The 19623-nt window shown below is 47.0% G+C and overlaps 1 protein-coding gene across 1 annotated transcript; it reads right to left on the bottom strand.

Annotated features, from left to right (window-relative positions):
• Window positions 1-361: 361 nt before the first annotated feature.
• On the bottom strand, window positions 362-19488 carry HYOU1 (hypoxia up-regulated 1). Its single transcript, XM_028707760.2, has 24 exons — window positions 19079-19488; window positions 15648-15741; window positions 14966-15044; window positions 14396-14550; window positions 14061-14137; window positions 13756-13937; window positions 12641-12756; window positions 11972-12155; window positions 11603-11737; window positions 11360-11442; window positions 11122-11254; window positions 10734-10921; window positions 9925-10063; window positions 9781-9841; window positions 9176-9258; window positions 8659-8832; window positions 7871-8073; window positions 7630-7717; window positions 7191-7313; window positions 5333-5466; window positions 4242-4326; window positions 3574-3823; window positions 3228-3311; window positions 362-2220 (listed from the first exon to the last, which is right to left on the bottom strand). Exons 1-24 carry the CDS (start codon window positions 19143-19145, stop codon window positions 2159-2161), a joined length of 2979 nt encoding a protein of 992 aa, XP_028563593.2. The 5' UTR covers window positions 19146-19488; the 3' UTR covers window positions 362-2158.
• Window positions 19489-19623: the final 135 nt, after the last annotated feature.

Genomic DNA, 19623 nt, shown 5'->3' on the forward strand with positions numbered 1-19623 from the left:
CCCGCTTTCTCCTTTCCTCCCTCCAGAAAAAAAAGTTAACAGAACTGACCAACGAGCACCTGAACATTGATGTAAAACAAACAACTCCAGACTCCACAGCTAAGTAAGTGCCAATATGGCAGAGGGAACTTGCACAATTTCTGCAGAGCACACAAAGCTGGCAGCACAAGGTACTCTCTTGCCTACTGGCTTTCTGGATTAGGCTTAGTTGGGTTTTAGGCAGCAGCAGAGGAATGGAAGAGGGAACATTCCTCCTTCACTCCCAAATTACATTCCCATGACAGAGAAATTAAAACTTCTAAGCCTGCCCTGTTCAAAAGGGGAAAATTTTTAAGAAAAGACAGACACAGCACAAGACAAATTCAGGGAAATGTTTTTCAGGAAACCAAGATTTACATTCAAATTCCAATTACTTTATCAATGCTCACAGTAGAATGCACATTCTGCTCAAAACAGAGGTATGCAGAAACAGTTGCTTTGTTTTTAATAAGGTTTTAAACTCCATTTTCATCAAAATCCAAATATTCTATGCACATTTTAACAGAGGCAAAAACACCTGTGTGTGTGTATATATACACACAACTGGGAAAGATGGCAAGCTTAACTTCCAAGCACAAGTATAAAGCTTGTTGAAATGAAGATGAAAGGGGGCATTACAATAGGCAGCACACAATTTAGTATTAATTTCTCACATTTGCCTTGTTCTAGGAGCCTGTAGCATTTGGCATACCACTTCTGCCTGAATACTAGAGAAATAATTCCTCAAAGCTGCAAGTTAAGACAAAGACGTCTTGAAATTAATTCAAGAGAAGAACACATTTCCAAATTGATTTTAGGGACTAGGAGGCAGTGCTTAGGAATGAGTTGCTGAGCAATGATGTTAAAGAAAAAAGGGTCTCAGCATGGTCTACATAAGATATTCCTTTGAACAGTTTGGACATTGTGTGTAGAGGGGAAAACTGAAGTAAAAAGGGCTGGATGAAGTTTTTCCTCTACTTTGTGACATCTTTACATATTCTAGTTTATGTGCAGTTGGACTGATTTGTACTTCTGAAAACTGAAGTATCACAATTATTTGTCCTATAGCCAAAGCTGTCCCTACTACACTACTAGGTGGCCAAAGTGGAAAGTTCAGCTGCCAGTAGGGTGACTGAGCTAGTAAATAAAAGGTGCACACACAAAAATGTGCATTCACCACCCAAGACAGCAAGCTTTGTAAGCCAGCTTCCCAAATCACCATATAACATCAGCAGTATTAGGAAATGGCAAGACTAAGAACAGTGCCCAGTGTTGCTGGGAAGGCAATTAGAAAGCAAATCTACAAACTTGAGGAGCAAATAAAATAGGTAAAGAAAACCTGTACCTTTCTGGGATAGATCAGACTTCCTGCTTTATTACAACAGCATAGTTTCATGGGCCTCTTAGAAAATGACTGGCATTAGGGAGTTTTGCTAAAGGCAGTAACTGATAATAAGAATCAGGGATGCGTGTCTCATCAGTGGCCATCCCTGCTATGCTACAGCTGTCTGATAAATACTTCTGAAAGCAGAGTCGTATAGTTATCTGTTTGAGCATTTTGGGTTTCCTTCCAAGCATTGTCAACTTCTTTTACTCTCCACTCCTGTTTCATCCATTTCAGTTGCACAGACACCCCCAAAACAGTTTTCTAACTGTCCATCAACAGCCCAAGAGTAAGGATATAAAGGGACTTGCTCATTCAAGCCTAGTTGATGAACCATAACATGATGAGGCTGCAGCAGAAGGTTCCAATTTGATATTTCCAGTTGCAGACAAATAATGTTTCCAGAAGGTGAAGCATAGCCCAAAAAACTGCTGATCCCAACTGTCATTTCCTAGGACAGTTTTCAGGTAGATTTAACTCTACTGGTTAGAAGTGCAATTCAGGGGACAGTGCTGTGGAAAACACAGCAAGAGTGCCCAGTGAGCTCAAAGTCATTTTTAAAGAAAGGAAGAGACAAGACAACACACCAAAATCAGCAACAAATAAATCCCCAACAGAAAGGAAAAAAATGTACAGCTCTATTGCATTTTGTTGTCAGTCTGTGCCATGTTCCACTAACCAGGTCCATCATAAAAACAATGGAGTTAACTGTAAATAAATAGGTGTTGGTGCAAGGGGGGGTGGTTTAAGGAACTGTTATAATTCATCATTGGTTCTGGTGTCTTCCCTTGTTTCCGACCTCTTGTCAGTTTGTGGCCCTGAAAAGAGCAAGAGCAGAAAAACCGTAATGAATCAAAACTGTGCAGCATGGGCAACAACTTTCCAAATCAAGATAGTACCAGGGAAACATGTTCAGATACACAAAGAGTAAGAAAAATTCCTGCAACAGCAACAGGGTAGCAGGGTTAGAAAGCAAGAGCAGGCAGATAAAGCCATGGCTTGAGACTCAAACATATTAGCGGATGGAAGAGCATTTGGAATTGAAAAGTAAAGGGTTGCTACCTCTACAAATCCCAACCCTAACCCTGGACGGTTCCAAAGGGATTTGGTTCTTCAAGATTCCCAGTGCCAACCCTCATGCAGTGCAGGGATGAGGTAAACAGGAAGTAAGAAAAGGGAAATTGGGGGGGGGGATACATTGCCATCCTTGAGATGCATGCTGCATAAAAATTCAGTCAGTTTTGTGGCACTTTAAACCCACACATTTGTGCCACTTAAATTCCCTACACATGCTCTTGAGGCCCCTTCCTCCATCAGGACTGTTGAGATCACTTGGCGAGGAGCTTTTGCCAGGAGCACCCTTCCCCTGGGTTGGCAGGGCAAGGAGGAGAGAGCAAGCCTTGTCTGGGAATAACTCATCCCTCTGTATTACTGTCTTTTCTCCTTCCTCCCTGAATGTTGGGAATGCTCTTGGTGCCCCTTGAGCAACACAGTGCCCAGTGTCTTTTCTGAAAGCAGCCACGTCTCCCCCTGTCTTGCAGCCAATTCCCAGGGTGGCATGGAGTTTCCCAGCATCACCTGTATGAATTGACTACGGCTATTAAAATAGTAATTTGGATAACTTTTTTCCTTACATTGTTTCACATTGTGAATTTGAGGCCCACAATAGCATGGCTCCAGAATAAAAGGTTCCTGAATTCCCACTATGATGTGGTGAACCCAAGAAAAAGCAATCACATGGCCTAGGGAATTCCAATTCTCTCAGCCCAATATTTCCTTACCAGAGTTCTGGTCAGTGATCGAAATAAATTGATTCATTCCTTACCAGAGTCTGGTCCCAATTCATCATCCAGTGGTGCTTTTTCTTCTATGGGTGGTTCTTTGACTGGGCTAGCATCTTCTGGTTTATCTGGTTGGAAGGAGAGAAAAAGGTATCCATAGTTGCAGAGGTATGTGCAATGACCAAACTGGATGCACACCACATCACCCAAGAGAAATTTGAACCATTTACAACACATCTCATGGAGCAACCAACCAAAGGTTAGAAGAGGCAGCAAAGACTGAGGACCCTCTTTTACACCAAGCAGTCTTCCACAGGGCTAGTTTCAAACACCAGGGAATATGAACAGGGGAATTAGAAGACTACTGATGCTGCTGCGAGACCTTCTCACCTTTTTGATTCTCATCCTTGGGAGGAATGACCTTTTCACCCTCAGGAGGCACAGTGGTGTTCTTGCCCGCTTCTGTTTTTGTGGTGTTCTTCTTGGGGGGCCTGATCTTTGAAAACTTGGCTTTGTTGAGGAGGTATTGCACTTCCCTGTCCAGAGCTGCAATCTTCAGCTCAATGTCTTTGGAAAGCAGAATAGGCTTCTCGGCAGGTGACAGCTTGGTCTGTTCTGCCAGGGTCTCATTCTTCCACAACTAAAACAAACAAACCCAGGAAAACCTATTATCCTTAGGCTCCACCTGAGAAGACCAGCCTTGTTTGGTGCTGCTCATTACCAAGTGCCAATGGCCTTTTGACCAGACACAACTCCACTACTCAATGCAAAATCACTGCTTAAAAGCTCCACGTGGCCTCTGCTGAGCCCCATTTCTACAACCATCCATTCATTCGTTCATACCCCCCACTCCATAAAGTGAGCACAAGTTGTGGGCTTACTGTATTTTGGCAGGATTCTTAGGTTTACCTGTGAACTGAATCACAACATTCTAAGTAAAAAGACCAAAAGGGGTATCTTTTGGAGCCTAGAGCAGAAGGGACAAGACATGCACATGCATGAACGAACATAGTTTGGATACTGAAAAGATTTTCTGCACTCCTTGTGACCCTTCTTACCGTTGTCTCGTTTATAACTTTTTCCAAGGTGCTTAGCTCCACTTCTGTGAATAACTGATCAGCCTCCGGGATCATGCGAGCGCCCCTGAAAAAGTGAATGAGAAATGTGTCTCCCTCTTGCCCTGAAGCAGTTTTCACCAGTTGGTGTCACTGGCTCCTGTGCAGCCAACAACAACTGCTAAAGACAACACCTTCAGCTTTACTATTCTAGGAAAAGTGACAACTGGGACACAGGATGCAGCACAGAAATATCTAGGCCATAACATTTCTAGCTAATTTCAACTGCTAAGTTTGACAACTATGTTAACAAGTGAGATGGACAACAGGTGAAACTTTGGGAGATGGTTACAAAGCGGGATTTTTTTTTCCAGTGACCATGAGTGCCAATTTCTTTTGCCTCAAAAATTTTTCCTTTCTATTTGGTGACAAAGATATGGAATCAGTAACTGAAGTTCTACACAAAAAAATGTAAAATATTGTTCCCAGTATGTATGACTATGGCAAAACCCCAGTATGTATGACTATGGCAAAATACCCAGTATGTATGTATGTATGGCAAAAAACCCCAGTATGTATGACTATGGCAAAATACCAGCCCTCCATAAGAAAAGCAAACTCCACCACACCCTTATAGCAGCGTGCACATGTGTAATTATCTTGGTCCTTGATATGCACCCTTACTTCCTTTCAAGGTAGCAGAGATTTGGAAAGCAACTCTCATGGGTAAGAGTTTAGCGTTTCATGCTAAGAATCTCAACTTCTCACAAATGGGGACCATTTTCATATATAACTTTCAGCAAGAGGAAGCTGCAGTACTGGAACCTGTAGCTATTCTTCCATGAGTTCCACTATCAGCTTGAGAACAAGGCTTATTAAAATAAAACTGTTGTGTGGTACAAGCAAAAATGGTTTCACTGAAAGTGAACTGCTTCTTTGTCTCCTGGTTGCCTTGCTGAGATTTAAACAGCTGCATTGCACACCCTTTGGGTCCAGAGAGTGCTGATCTCAGCTGCTAGTGTGAGTAAGGCAATCCCCTCTGCCCCAACCCAAGTCCCCTCCTCTCCTACTAAAGACATCTTGGTTGCTCATACTTGAGGAAAATATTGGAGTGATTGAGCAAGCTTTCCAGGGTAGCTAGACGGTCTGGCCACTTCCTTCTCTCCTCCACACGGAAGAAAAGGCTCCGGCACAGCTTCTTCAGTTCAGAGAGCCTCTCTTTCAGCTCCTGTGAATTGGAATAGAAGTTAAAAAGCTAAAATTCTGCCTCGGACACATATATCATCTTGCAAAGATTACTGATGGTTTGGAAATTCAGGAAGTAGGGGTTAAACATCCACAAACTGAGCCTGCCTGGAGACACACTAAGTGTGACACTTGCAGGTCAGACATGCAGACAATGGGAATCCCACACAATATTTGATAAGGTACCGTATTTTTCGCTCTATAACACGCACCAGACCATAACACGCACGTAGTTTTTAGAGGAGGAAAACAAGAAAAAAATATTCTAAATGAAACAGTGGATGTATGATTTTTGTGGTTCATGCTGTGGCCACAGACATGTGATCTGACAGTGAGTTTGGAGTAGCCTAATGCAAAAATCCTGAGGATCCATGTGGATCCATGCTTTGTAACCACGTTTTTGCACCACTGCGACCCTAGGCAACAGTGGCTGCGTGATTTTTTTTGGGTGCAAGATGTAGCCATGGACATGCTATGTGATCTGATGGTGAATTTGGGGTGACCCAATGCAAAAATCCTGAGGATCCATGTGGATCCGTGCTTTGTAACCACATTTTTGCACCATTGTGGCCCCAGGCAACAGTGGGTGCGTGATTTTTTTGGTGCAGGCTGTAGCCATGGACATACTATGTTATCTGATGGTGAATTTGGGGTGACCCAGTGCAAAGATCCTGTGGATCCATGCTTTGTAACCACGTTTTTGCACCATTGCAGCCCCAGGCAACAGTGGGTGTGTGATTTTTTTGGTACAGACTGTAGCCATGGACATGTAATGTGATCTGATGGTGAATTTGGGGTGACCCAATGCAAAAATCCTGAGGATCCATGTGGATCCGTGCTTTGTCACCACATTTTAAATGGGGAGGGAAGGAAAAACACAGAAGGGACAAGGAGCACAAGAGGGGTGTGTGGAGAAGCAGCTGGCTAAGAATGCAGGGGAGGGGTTTAACGGGGGGGGGCGGGGGGGAAAGGAAGGCAAAAGTCCCCCCCCCCACCCAAGCCAGCCCTCTCTCTCTCTCTCTCTCTCTCCCACCTGCATGTTTTTCGGCTGCCTGCGAGTCCCTAGAGCACGGAGAGGAGGAGGTGGTGGGCTGGAGCCTGTGCGCAGTGTGACTAGGAAAGAATTAGAAGGAAGGACGATCCTTTCCTTAACCCTCTGCTTGCCAGGAGGGCAGGGGATTCCCTGCTCTTTGTTGAGTTTGAGCAAACGCAGCAACAGAAGCGGGTGGGCAGTAAGACCCTGAGGCAGAATGCAGGAAAGCAGCAGCTTCCGCCTTCCCTCCGCCCGCCCGATCTTATTTTTGCCTGATTTTTGCCTATTTTTGCCCCTCCGCTCCGGCGAGTCAGCTCCAGGGACCACACATTCGCTCAATAACATGCACAGACATTTCCCCTTATTTTTTAGGAGAAAAAATCTGCGTGTTATAGAGCGAAAATTACAGTACTTTGCCATTGCCTAGAAGGCAGTGCAATCAAAGAAGTTTAAAGTTGTTCTCATCAACCATAGCAAATCACCTTCTTCTGTTTCTCCGATTCTGACAAAATATACTGGCAAAAAATTCCAAAACGCTTTTGGCAAGGGAAAGACACTTCTGTAGCCCAGATAACCCACATGAAACACACTCTGAGAATCTTCAAACTCTAGCCTAACAATACAGAGAAGTTTCCCCTGAAAAAGGTATTAGCAGTTCAAAGTGGTGCCCCAACCTTCGTTGTGGCTGTATAGCCTTCCTCTTCCATCCAGTTGGAAGCTTCGCTCAGCTTCTTGGAAATTTCCTCTCGCTCTTCTTCTGTTGAAACAAACCTATACTCCTCCTGTTGTAGCTTATCCTGGTAAAAGAGACACACACACACAAAATCAATCTCTCTGAAGTTCTTGTCACTTATGGGAACATTCATCAAACAGGAGTCTTAGGCTTTGTTCGCTTGTCCTCCTGACAGAAAATTAGCCAAAAGCGACACAGCAGCCTCCCTGACCTATTCCAAATTTTCTTACAGCTCAAGTTGCAATAGTGCTGCAACTTTACACAAAAGACAAGACACACATAAGTTAAACGGCAGCAGAGAAATAATTTTATGGGGGTGGGATCATCGGCAACAAGATGAACCCGCTAAATGCCCTCTGATCCTTTTTCCCGGGACCTACCTGAGTCTCAAAGATGAAGGCCTCAAGGCCATTGGCTGATTTTTCCCTCTCATGCTTTGCTATGTCTCTTTCAGTCAATTCTTGCAACCTGATGTTAGAAAAAGGTGGGAAGAACAAAGTACCCAAGGTCACAACCTTCTCTGAATGGGAGAAGACAAAAAGCATCCCCATGCACTGACTGCAAGCAGTCTCATCCCAGCCCACAGCTAGGGGGCAGAGGCAGCCCTGAAGATCCACCTACTTCTTAATGGAGTCCTGCAATTCTTCTGGCAGCAACTCTGGCACATCATTCACATCCAGCTCCACTGCAATCTCTTCCACCAGCTTTTGTTTCTTTGGTGGCTTCAGCTTTTTCTCCTCCTCCTCGGCTGCTTTGGCACCATTGCCCTCGGGGCTCTTTGTAGGCTCCTCATCCTTCCCAGTATCCGTCTTTTCTTGGGCTTCCTAGATGGGAGCAATTCCAGGACTAACAGGGGGCTGTTTTCAGCCACCAGCTAGAGCCAACATTTGATAGGTTTGCTTTAATTTTAGATTTACGTTGGGCCAGCCCTGCCATTAGGAAGAGAGGCAACTACCTCAAGTGCTAACTTCTGGGAACAGCCACCTACCAACCCCATTCCTTCCGAGTTCCCTGGCCATATCTATCTGTTGTAAGATCTGTACCTGCATAACTACTGTTGCCCTCAGGGTTGGTGGAGGGCATTATTCCACTGGCAACAATGAAATAAAAAAATCAACTGCTGGTCCAGTCAGAGTTTGTATGTACAATTTGTTGTTGGTGGAAACCACTGTATTTGCTTCAGGTAGCAAAAGGTTTTGTAATGGCCCTGGATTCAGCCATGCTAGGAACCATGTAGATGCCAAGTTTTTAGGAGAATTCTCACACAACCCCATAGTCATCAGACCTTAAAAGGAAGTTTCCCACCCTCTCCAATAAGTAGACAACCCCTACGGATGCCTTCTCATTTGTCTCCTATTGGATAAAAAGGGGGGGAGGCTCTTCAGTGACCTTCCTCACTGCTTGCTCACCTGGGAGTCTGATTTCTCTCTTCCTTCCTCTTGTTGGTCCTCAGCTGAAGCATCTTCAGCAGCTTTTTCCTGAGATGGGGATGGCGTTGGCTGCTTTTCTTCCTCCTCACTAGCAGCCTCATTGTCATCCTTCTGGTCCTCCTTACCCGCTTCCGCTTGGCTCTCCTCTTCCTCCTGGGCAACAGAGGGGAAATTCCCAAGGGTGTTATAAGAACCTTGCACAGCTAGGCTTCTTCAGCCAAGACAGGCATGACTCTGAAGGGACCCAGCAGGTCCAGCTACAAGCTCTGCTGTGACAGACACTTGTCATGTAATCCTTCTGACTCTAAGTATTTATTATGGTTTTAGGCAAGAACACAGTGCCATTGAACAGGTTCACAGAACTCTTGAGACCAATACCAGGATCCTCCCCTAATCTTTTTTTCATATTTGTACCCCTTTTCAAGTCCCTGCTGACATTTGCATTAGTCCCAAATCCTGCATTTTGCTGGCAGGTTCTCCACAGAACAGAGCTCACCTGAACAGTCTCAGTCAAATTTTCAGATGCTTCTGGAACAGGGCTCCCTCCTCCAAAGAGACTAGAGATGGTGTTCCCAAGCTCTGCTCAAAAGAAGAAACATACTTAAGAAATGTTTGGGTTCTACACACAGAAAACCCAGCTCCTGTCTGTCACCTTACCCATCCCCTCTGGGGTAAAGGACAGATCTTTGGCTCTGCTTAGTGAATGCCTTCATAATCTATGTGGAGCCTCTCAATCTTGGGGTGGGTGTTGGCTGGGAAAACAGCACAGGTCACCTCTGCCCCTACAGCTGTAAAAACTACAACACCCTCAACGAATGTAAAACCTCCATGTCTCCAAGTGCCAACAGTGTCCTGGTGTGTACACTGCCTTGTTTCTCCAGCATACCGGATTACTAAAGGTAGCCAAGAACAGAGAGGCCCCACCCCAAGGAACCAGTCCTTGCAACCGCAACTTGCTTGGTTGGAAAGCTGAGGGACAAAGAGTTGGAAAGGTCTCATTTCCAACCACTCAAAGTGATGCTGAAAACTGGGAAGGGGCTGATTAAGTAAAGCTGCCTACATGGTACGAGAAGAGCTGTTGCTGCAACCCAACCAACTCACTTGTTAGCGTGGATTCCTCCTCTGGCTTGTCCTCCACCAGAGTCTCAAACACAGATTCTACCTGGGAGACAACACACGGAGCAGAATGAGATTGGAAGGTCCAGCAAGTGAGCGGGAGATGAAGAGCACTGAAGCGGTACTTACACGATCGAGGCTCAGCACACCACTCTCGTCCATGTTGAAATGAGCCTTGATGCCTTTGGACTCGTAATCCAAATGTTTCTTGAAGCTCTCGCCCACTCCTTGCAGCTTCACCCTTGTGAGGTTCAAGGACCCAAAAGCTCTGCAGAAACCACACAAGGACACACATTGGGATGGGTGAGCACAGCGGCTGGCCACCCCTCCTTTCTGTTCCCATTCTCTAGCCCTACCACAGAAATCACAAAACTTTGTAGAAACACCGAAGGGCAGTAATGTAGATATTTTATTTCCTGGATACTCAGCTGCAAGGGCACAAGTTCAAACAGCCGAGAACAAATTTGAGTTCCCAAAGCCGTAGCCACTGACATAAAGCTGAGTTCAGGCAGAATCATAAACTCTGAGGACACGAGTCAAGCTAAGCTTTTTTTAAAAAAATGATTTTATTAGGACTTTTCAAAATACTATAGAAGACTAGACCAAAGCAGAAACAAAACAAAGAAAATAAAAGGGAAAGAATATTTAGGGAAATAATAACAGAATAGAAAGATAAAGAAAAAGATAACAAAAATAAGTAAAAGGGACTCCAGCTACGACATACAAGTATTCCTCAAAACAATCAAATTTTCAATAAAGAGTAATATCCAGCTATTCCACCCTCTGTCATGTTTTGCTTTTGCTCTTTATGCAAACCCCGTCAATTCTTCCCTCCTTAGACCAAATTCCCAGGCAGCTGTAACTACCATAACAAAAGGGAAAAGGAAAGTAAGAACCAGCATGTTCTGTTTTTGTGGCTGACCCACAACTGCACTCACTTCAAGTCACTGTCACCCAGAAAGCCCATATCTGCGTAGTTGACATGGAACTCAAAGTCATCTGTGTATCGGTTGAAGGTGATGACCTTCCGTTGGGGATACGGAGCCATGCGCTGGAACAGGATCCGCCGGTTGTGCTTAAGGCTCTTGGATTTATCCTCCTCTTCTACCTCACGGGTGAACTCAACCTAAGGTTAGGAGAGGATAAAGCACAGACTGTACCTCTTCCAGATTCTACCACACAGGAGAACCAATTGCATGCCAACAGGCGTCTTGTCATTAAGGGACAAAGATAAGCACGTGAGACAGAATGCCGAGACAGGCTTTTTACCAACCCTCTCCCTGAAATCCACAGCACTCTGATACTTGATAATGAACCACAGCTCACCTGGATGGGGAAAACAGCTGCATCACGGACAATGAAAGGCTTCACCTTAAAGGCTTTGCTCAAGGCAGCTGCTTGGTAGACAGCGCCCATTGCAGCTGCTTCATCTGCATTGATGTTCTTGCCCAGCTCATCCCTGTGTTGTCAACAGAAGAATGATTAGATGCTACCCTGCTCAGGACAGAGAATATTTTGAGGGGTGGGAGGTGGAAAGTACCACCCAAACTGGGCTGATGCTTACTTGCCAACTGCCTTTAGCAGAAATTCCTGCACCTTTGGGACGCGAGTGGCACCACCGACGAGGATCACCTGGTCAATTTCATTCTGGGAATTGGGGAAAGATAACAGGGTCTGACTCCCTGAGCTTGAACTCTGTTACACTTTCTGGAAGGAGCAGTAAGTGCTTCCCACCATGGCCTACGCTGTGGAATTCACATTGTTCGGTGAAAACTAGAGACCTTGTAACAAAACCATCCACACTTACCAAACCGATCTCAGCACTGCTGACCGCCTGCTGCACAGGTCCTGCAACCCGCTGGAACAAATCAGAGCACAGCTCCTCCAATTCCTGCCGTGAAACTTTGGCCTTGAAGTCAATGTCATCCAGCAAGCCCTCGATCTAGGGAGAGAAACCCAAGAGCATCTTATCTCACAGACACATGCAGCACTTCCTCTCTGAAGCCAGCACACTGCTTCTACTGTGCCTTCAAAACAGGATAAGACCGTAATGAAATGTAGAAGCTTTTCATCTACATGTAAGCAGATAGCTGCTTACAATTGACTGTAGCAGACTACGAAGGTTAGGCATTTTCCATGCACCCAGGCCACACCAAATGAGACACACACAACCTACCTGCGCCACATGGTCAGCATTGGCACTTAGTACTGTTTTCACACGATTGGCTTCCTTTAGCAGCTTGGCCATGGCCCGGAGATTTTTCCGGACATCCTTTGATGGATTTTGCTGATTGAAGAGTTTGGCCAGATGGTCACGGAGGCGCAGCTCCATCTCCAGCCCTCCCAGTGTGCGATCAAATCTGAGGAGGAGGAGGGAGGCAGTGGAACCAGCTACTCAAGCCAGCAGCCCTTTGCAAAGAAGCCCAGCAACTACCTCTCCAGCTACCACTCCTCCCAACAAGCTTGATATCTCTCTATTCTCTCCCACCCCAAAACCAGCATTTTGGTTTTCTAAACATCCTTCCACAAGAGCCCTGCAGCCAGATCAGACCACATGTCCATCCAAATCTAGCATCCCAATCTTACAGTGGCTTATGGGCAACCATCAAATAGGAAACAAATGCAATAGCACTTTCCACATTTGCAATTCCCAGGAAATCACTTTAAAAGGGGGGGGGGGAGAGAGGCATGTTGACTCCAGCTAGGACCTAGCCAACATGTTCCATTATGAATTTGTTTGATTCTGCTTTGTGCAATACCCCTCCCAGTTTGGACCTTTCTACTTCAGATATCCTGCTCTCTCCTGACTCCTAAGCAAATTTAATTCCAAGAATCAAGCTCTTACCCAACACCCCGAATCTGAAGCTGAGGCTGGGTTCCCGAGTCCTTGGTTTTCACTGCTTGGTAAGTCACGATGGTACACACAGTGCTGCCTGCTCCCATGTCATAAAACATAATATTCTGGAAATCAATAAAGAACCAATGCTAAAGACAGCAGGCAACAGCAGGCACAGAGGTATCACAGTCTGAAGGATGGTACATGAATGTCTGTGGGAAGTCAGATCAGCCGTCTATAAGCTTAAAAATATATACAAGAGTATGAAGTTGCCAGAGTAGCTGGGGCAACTCAGTTAGATGGGTGGGATTAATAATAATAAGAAGAAGAAGAAGAAGAAGAAAAGAAATAGTAGTAGTAGTCGCCAGACTGTTTGTTCATCTGGTCTAGAGTTGGGTCAGCCCTCCAGCCCGCAGGCCTAATTAGACCTAACATGGGTCCAAATTCGGCCCATGTGGCTATTTTCTGCCAAGTATGCCCACCAGCCCCACACCAGATGTCATGTGTGATGTCAGGTGGGAGACAGGTAAAGATGCAGCTGACAAGATGCTATACTGGGAGTCCTGAAGAATGCTCCAGATTGTGCATTGGCAAGGGAGGCTTCCTGTCCATGGCAATCAACTGACAGACAAAGCAGGCATGTGGAACTCTTAACAGGCCACAAGTCTCGACCTATTGTCTTGGTGACTCCAAGCCCAGTGGTTCAGATGTGCAACCAAGTTCTCCAGAGGAAACTCAAGCCACAGAGCCAATCCCTGCAGAAAGCAGGTTTGGAGTCACTGCCTATTGGCCAGTAGGTACTAACTTGAAACTTGGCTTGGCTTTGGTAACACAGCTTGCCTTGCTACAAAGGATAAGTTGGTCACTGGATTTCATAGTAATATCAGATGACTGACAGGTGAGTGGGCCCTGCTCGCTTGTGTATGTGGCTAGCTGGAATTAGGGGAATGCAGAATCTGTACATAAAAGTTTGGATTCAAACAGGCAACTCTCATTGACCAAGAAGACTGCCCTGCCCAAATTCCCTGCGTTTTCTAGGTAAGGTTACAGAGGCACAATGAGCTTGAGCCATGGGTAAAAACCTCCCCCCTCCCGAGCCACACACACCCTCCAGTTACAAGCACCTGGGCTGTAGCATTGATGTCCTTCCTTCGGAACACCCCATAGTTCAAAGCCACAGCTGTGTTATCATTGATGAGCTGCAAAACCTTGAGATCTGCCATTTTTGCTGCATGCAGGACCGCTCTCCTCTCCGCCTGGTTGAAGTAGGCAGGGACAGTGATCACAGCATCCTTGACAGGCTGTTCTGTAAGATAAGGAGAAGGTATGGTGTGAGCTCCTGGTTCAGGCATATTTTTACTCATATCCTTGCTGACCAAAGAAGGAAAGACAACTCTTGTGCCTCAAACACTCAAGAGTCATTTCTAACCTGCAAATTCCTCTGCCAGTGCCCGAGAATAGTTGAGCACCATGCCCAGGATCTCTTCTGGAGTATACTGCAATTTGCTGCAAGGAAGAACAAGAATGATAAATTCTAAATTCCTGATCCCAGATGTGAAATGCATCTTTTGAGCATGGGTGGGCCTCATCACTTCCACATACCACTTGCCCCTTATCAGGGCACATACCAAATATGAGTTGACCAAATATGGCATTTGGCCAACCAAATCTATGCAGCAGTAGTCCCAAAGTGGCTTACAGAAATATGCCACAGCCTTTCTTGCTCAGCAGTGCCACGTGGCAAACCTCAAAGTGGAAACGTACTCTGACAGCTTGAAACTGACTGTCTCCCTCCTTGCATCTTTCACCAGCTCATGTTCTGGGAACCGTGACTGGTACATGGTCACTTGTGGGTTATCAATGCGCTTGCCCAGGAGATCCTGGAAATACCGGAAAGCCACTTTTGGATTCTTGATGCCCTATTAAAAAAACAGGAAAAACACACAACCATGCTGATTCCTCCGGAATGTTCACCTATCCCCCATAAATTTCTTTTAAAAAGGCATACACGCCAGAAACCCTCAACAACTGAACTACTGAAAATATCCAAAGTGGCATTTCGGAGCCTCCGTTTCCAAAACCAAAAAAGTCACCGCATGCCAGGCTGGAAAAGTCCTTCTCTGGAACATGAGCTAACCTGCCAAAGAGGACCTGTAGTACTGTCTCTTCAACAAATCTCAGTGGGGAGGAACATGTTATTGAAGCTGAAAGTGTAAAGAGGAAGGTGCAGCAGAAACAGGAGGACCCCAGAAGAACAAGCTGTGTATGCAAATAAATACTCTTGGTATAGAAAAAGCAAGAGGGGATGTGTGAGTGGACATCTGAGGGACTTACCATTCCCACGGCATTGTCACCAAAGAGGCGCTCATTCTCCTTTAGAGTTACAGCCACTGGTGTTTTTCTCCGGGATTCCCTAGAACAACAAGAAAAATTAAACCAGAACTGTTTCCTGGGGAGATAGGAAGTTGTCTAATAACCAGGCTAGGCTATTTATTCATCTAGCTGAAGCAATATTTCTGACTCAGGTCTGCAGTGGTTCTCCTGGGCCTCAGACAGAGGCACACTGTTCCTATCGTCTGGTACCTAATAAATTTAAGCAGGAGATGCCTGGGATTGAATACGTGACCTCCTACAAGCAAAGCAGGTGCACTGCACAATGGCCCTGCCCCAGAGATTCCTGGGGTCTAACTTCTGGGTTCCTTGGAGAAATGTGGAACTGGTTTTCAATGCCAGGATTCAGCACTGGAACAAGTGAAGAGAAACGCAGTGGAGTCTCTTCTAAATAACCACATCTAAGATTAGGGAACAATAAGGAAGGGCAAAAGGAAGTTACACCTATGGGAAGCTGCCCCGTATCTTCTGTACTGCACCACTAAGACATGGATTTATTCCTGCACTGTAAGTGGTTGGACCGGATGAACCTTGGGGCACCTTTACAATTCTATGATGTGTCAAGCCCTCCAAAACAGTTGTTGCCACAGTCACATTCATTGCAGCACATATTTAGCCCACTCACTTGTTTAAGACAATTTCCATTGGCACCCCAGGCTTCACAATGGCGATCTTCATAGATTCACTACCCATGTCCACTGACATCACAGCCAATGAATCTGTGGAACGAAAGTATTGTGTCAAATGTACTTTCTTCCAGGAAGAACCTCAGACAATACCCTCCAGCCTCCTTCCAATTTCTAATGCTTAGCTGAATCGAAAAGCCAGTCTAAACACAGATGTGTTACAGCACACCCGGAGGACTCCACCAGAAGAAAGTTTCACAGTAGGGAAACATCTCAAAACATCTCTTTATCTCTAAGTATTTTTTAAGCATCCTTCAACCATATTCCCAGGGAGGTTTATAGAAAGTAAATAGAAAAAACAAACACACAATCAAAATGCAAATAAAATTATAAAGCTAAAAGCTACAAAGTAGTAAGAGCATAATAAAACAACCAGAAGAATTAAAACTATGTCTACATGGAAATTAGGAGGCATCTTTCCTGCTACTAAAAGAAAAATAAACTAGATTCCAGAGACCCACCCAGAAGGCCTTCTCTCTGGTAGCTACTTGCTTCACCATAGATATGGGGGCACCTACAGGAGACCCTCCAATGAATATATTAATTCATGGAATTAATGAGTACTAGGGAAGTACTCAGTCCTTTAAATAGTGCAGCCATAAGACATGAAGGGTTTTGAAGGTGAAAAATAGCACTTGAACTGGACCTGAAAATGGACTGCGAGCTACTGTGGTTGGCATCACAGAGACGTAATACAATAAATGCCCAGTCCAACATAGCTATCTAGCAGTATGAATGGCGGTTTCCAAACAGACTTCAAGGTAGTCAATATGTGCCTTATGGACATGCGGCACTGACAGCATAGCCAAGGGAGGCCCTGAACTGGTTTTAAAGGGCACCTGGCCTCTAAGACACATTGGGCCCAAACCACTAAGATCCTCAAACACAGGCTCAAACGCCATCCAGGTTGAATTGTGAATCCTGCAATAGAAGGCTACCTGGAGGTGGAGCCAATGGTACACAAGTCGCTAACATGTTCCTGATAACTCAACAGCCTGCCCCATTCTGCACTAGCTGATACTTAGGAAATCTCCCAAGGATAGTGCCCCCCATGCCAAATACTTAGTAGCCTAGCCTAGAGGTTACAAATGGCAGATAAATATCTGGCGTCAAAATCCAAGAAAAAAGGGTTACAACATTATCAATTTTATTTTGAAAAATGGCTCTCTATTTACTTTATAGTTTTGGTAAACACAAGTTATGGCATAAAGGTAAAGGTACCCCTGCCCGTACGGGCCAGTCTTGACAGACTCTAGGGTTGTGCGCCCATCTCACTCAAGAGGCTGGGGGCCAGCGCTGTCCGGAGACACTTCCGGGACACGTGGCCAGCGTGACATCACTGCTCTAGTGAGCCAGAGCCGCACATGGAAACGCCGTTTACCTTCCCGCTAGTAAAGGTAAAGGTACCCCTGCCCGTACGGGCCAGTCTTGACAGACTCTAGGGTTGTGCGCCCATCTCACTTAAGAGGCCGAGGGCCAGCGCTGTCCGGAGACACTTCCGGGTCACGTGGCCAGTGTGACAAAGCTGCATCTGGCGAGCCAGCGCAGCACACGGAAACGCCGTTTACCTTCCTGCCAGTAAGCGGTCCCTATTTATCTACTTGCACCCGGGGGTGCTTTCGAACTGCTAGGTTGGCAGGCGCTGGGACCGAGCAATGGGAGCGCACCCCGCCGCAGGGATTCGAATCGCCGACCTTTCGATCGGCAAACCCTAGGCGCTGAGGCTTTTACCCACAGCGCCACCCGCGTCCCCGCTTCCCACTAGTAAGCAGTCCCTATTTATCTACTTGCACCCGGGAGTGCTTTCGAACTGCTAGGTTGGCAGGCGCTGGGACCGAACAATGGGAGCGCACCCCGCCGCAGGGATTCGAACCGCCGACCTTTCGATCGGCAAGCCCTAGGCGCTGAGGCTTTTACCCACAGCGCCACCCGCGTCCCCGCTTCCCGCTAGTAAGCAGTCCCTATTTATCTACTTGCACCCGGGAGTGCTTTCGAACTGCTAGGTTGGCAGGCGCTGGGACCGAACAATGGGAGCGCACCCCGCCGCAGGGATTCGAACCGCCGACCTTTCGATCGGCAAGCCCTAGGCGCTGAGGCTTTTACCCACAGCGCCACCCGCGTCCCCGCTTCCCGCTAGTAAGCAGTCCCTATTTATCTACTTGCACCCGGGAGTGCTTTCGAACTGCTAGGTTGGCAGGCGCTGGGACCGAACAATGGGAGCGCACCCCGCCGCGGGGATTCGAACCACCGACCTTTCGATCGGCAAGCCCTAGGCGCTGAGGCTTTTACCCACAGCGCCACCCGTGTCCCTAAGTTATGGCATAGGTCTGAATAAAAAAACTGAACCTCTGCTGGATGCCTACAAAAACAAGGAGCTATTATTCTTGCCAATGGACCCCATATTAATACCAATAAATGTAATATCCAGGGGCCCCAAAAGCTCCCTGCAAATTATAGCAATGCCTGCCATAATCAACACCTCTCCTAATATGGTCTCTGAACCTAAAATGGGCTATCGTTTACATCACTGAAAGTGCCTCTTTTCAAGAACTGGTAAAAAAAAGATATGCAACAACGTACAGCTGGTTCCTCTTTCTTTATGCAACACATTTTGTAAGGCTTAAATGTTGACGCACATTTTCTACAGGAGGTGGCAAATGAAACATGCCACCACCAAATAAATAAGTAAATGTAGTGCAGCATCAGCAGCATCCTTTAGAAAAGTTGTCTCCATCAGGTCCCACATGGACCATGGCCAGTTTCTGAATTCCAGCAGTTCATAACGAGTCCAACACCAGCTAAAATGGAAATGCTTTCACTCTCAGGGCCATGACAGACTGTCACCACCAGCACCCTAAGGGCTACCTCAAGGTGTGCACAGAAGCATCCAAGGAACACTCTGCCCTTCCTGCTGGTCAGTTTTGTCCCGCCCACCTACAGGATACACGTTAGCTTTTCAGACACCACTAGGTGAACAGCTCAGTCGTTGTGGGTTCGAGCCCCATGTTGGGCAAGAGATTCCTGCATTGCAGGTGGTTGGGCTTTATCAGGGTTCCCCAAATTTGGGTCTCCAGGTGTCTTTGGACTACAGTTCCCACACCCCTGACCACTGGTCCTAAAGGATAGGGATGATGGGAGTTGGAAGTCCAAGATCAGCTGGCGATCCAAGTTTGGGAAACCCTGGACTAGATGATCCTAGTGGTTCCTTCCAACTCCACCATCCTATGATTCTGAGGCGAGTCGGATCCAACCATGCGACCAAAGGGCTCGCTCCTGCGCAACTCCGCGTAGCAAGCCTGATCCTTCGGCAACTTGCAAAACCACCAAGATCTTTCCCAGGTCCTTCCACGGGGGCGGGAGAGGCACCTACCCAAGTGCGCAGGCAGGGAAGCCAGGAGGAGGAGGGGCAGCAGCAGCCACACGCGTGCTGGAGCCATCCTGACGATCGAGGGCCGCCCAACCCCGATGTGGAAACAAAGGCGAGGCGGCGAGGGCACTTTCCTCCGACAGACCCGGAACGGCGGCGAGGCCCGGCGCCAAGGTTCACCTGGAGACCCAGAGGTTCCCCCACCCCCACGCGGAAGAGGCCGACCCCCCGGCGCCTGTAAGGGGGACGCCGCTGTCTTCGGCCCGGCACGCCAACCGCTCGCTCCGGGGGCTCCCTGCCCGCTCGCTCTCGGCTCGGACTCCGCGGACTCTCTCCCTCCCGCTCCAGCTGCCCCTCTCTCTCTCTCCCCTCGGCCGGCCGGTCTCCCGGACTCCCTGCCTTGCGAAAGCTGCGCTCCGCCCTCCTTCCCTCCCCGGAGCCGGACGCGGCGCGAGCTCATTGGCTCGGCGGCTCCCCTCGCGCGCTCCCCATTGGGCCACGTCTCGGCCGCCGGGCGCAGCGGCCGCGGTCATTGGCCGAGGGGCGGG

The sequence above is a fragment of the Podarcis muralis genome, chromosome 15 (genome assembly GCF_964188315.1).
Source record: "Podarcis muralis chromosome 15, rPodMur119.hap1.1, whole genome shotgun sequence".
NCBI classification, from domain to species: domain Eukaryota; kingdom Metazoa; phylum Chordata; class Lepidosauria; order Squamata; family Lacertidae; genus Podarcis; species Podarcis muralis.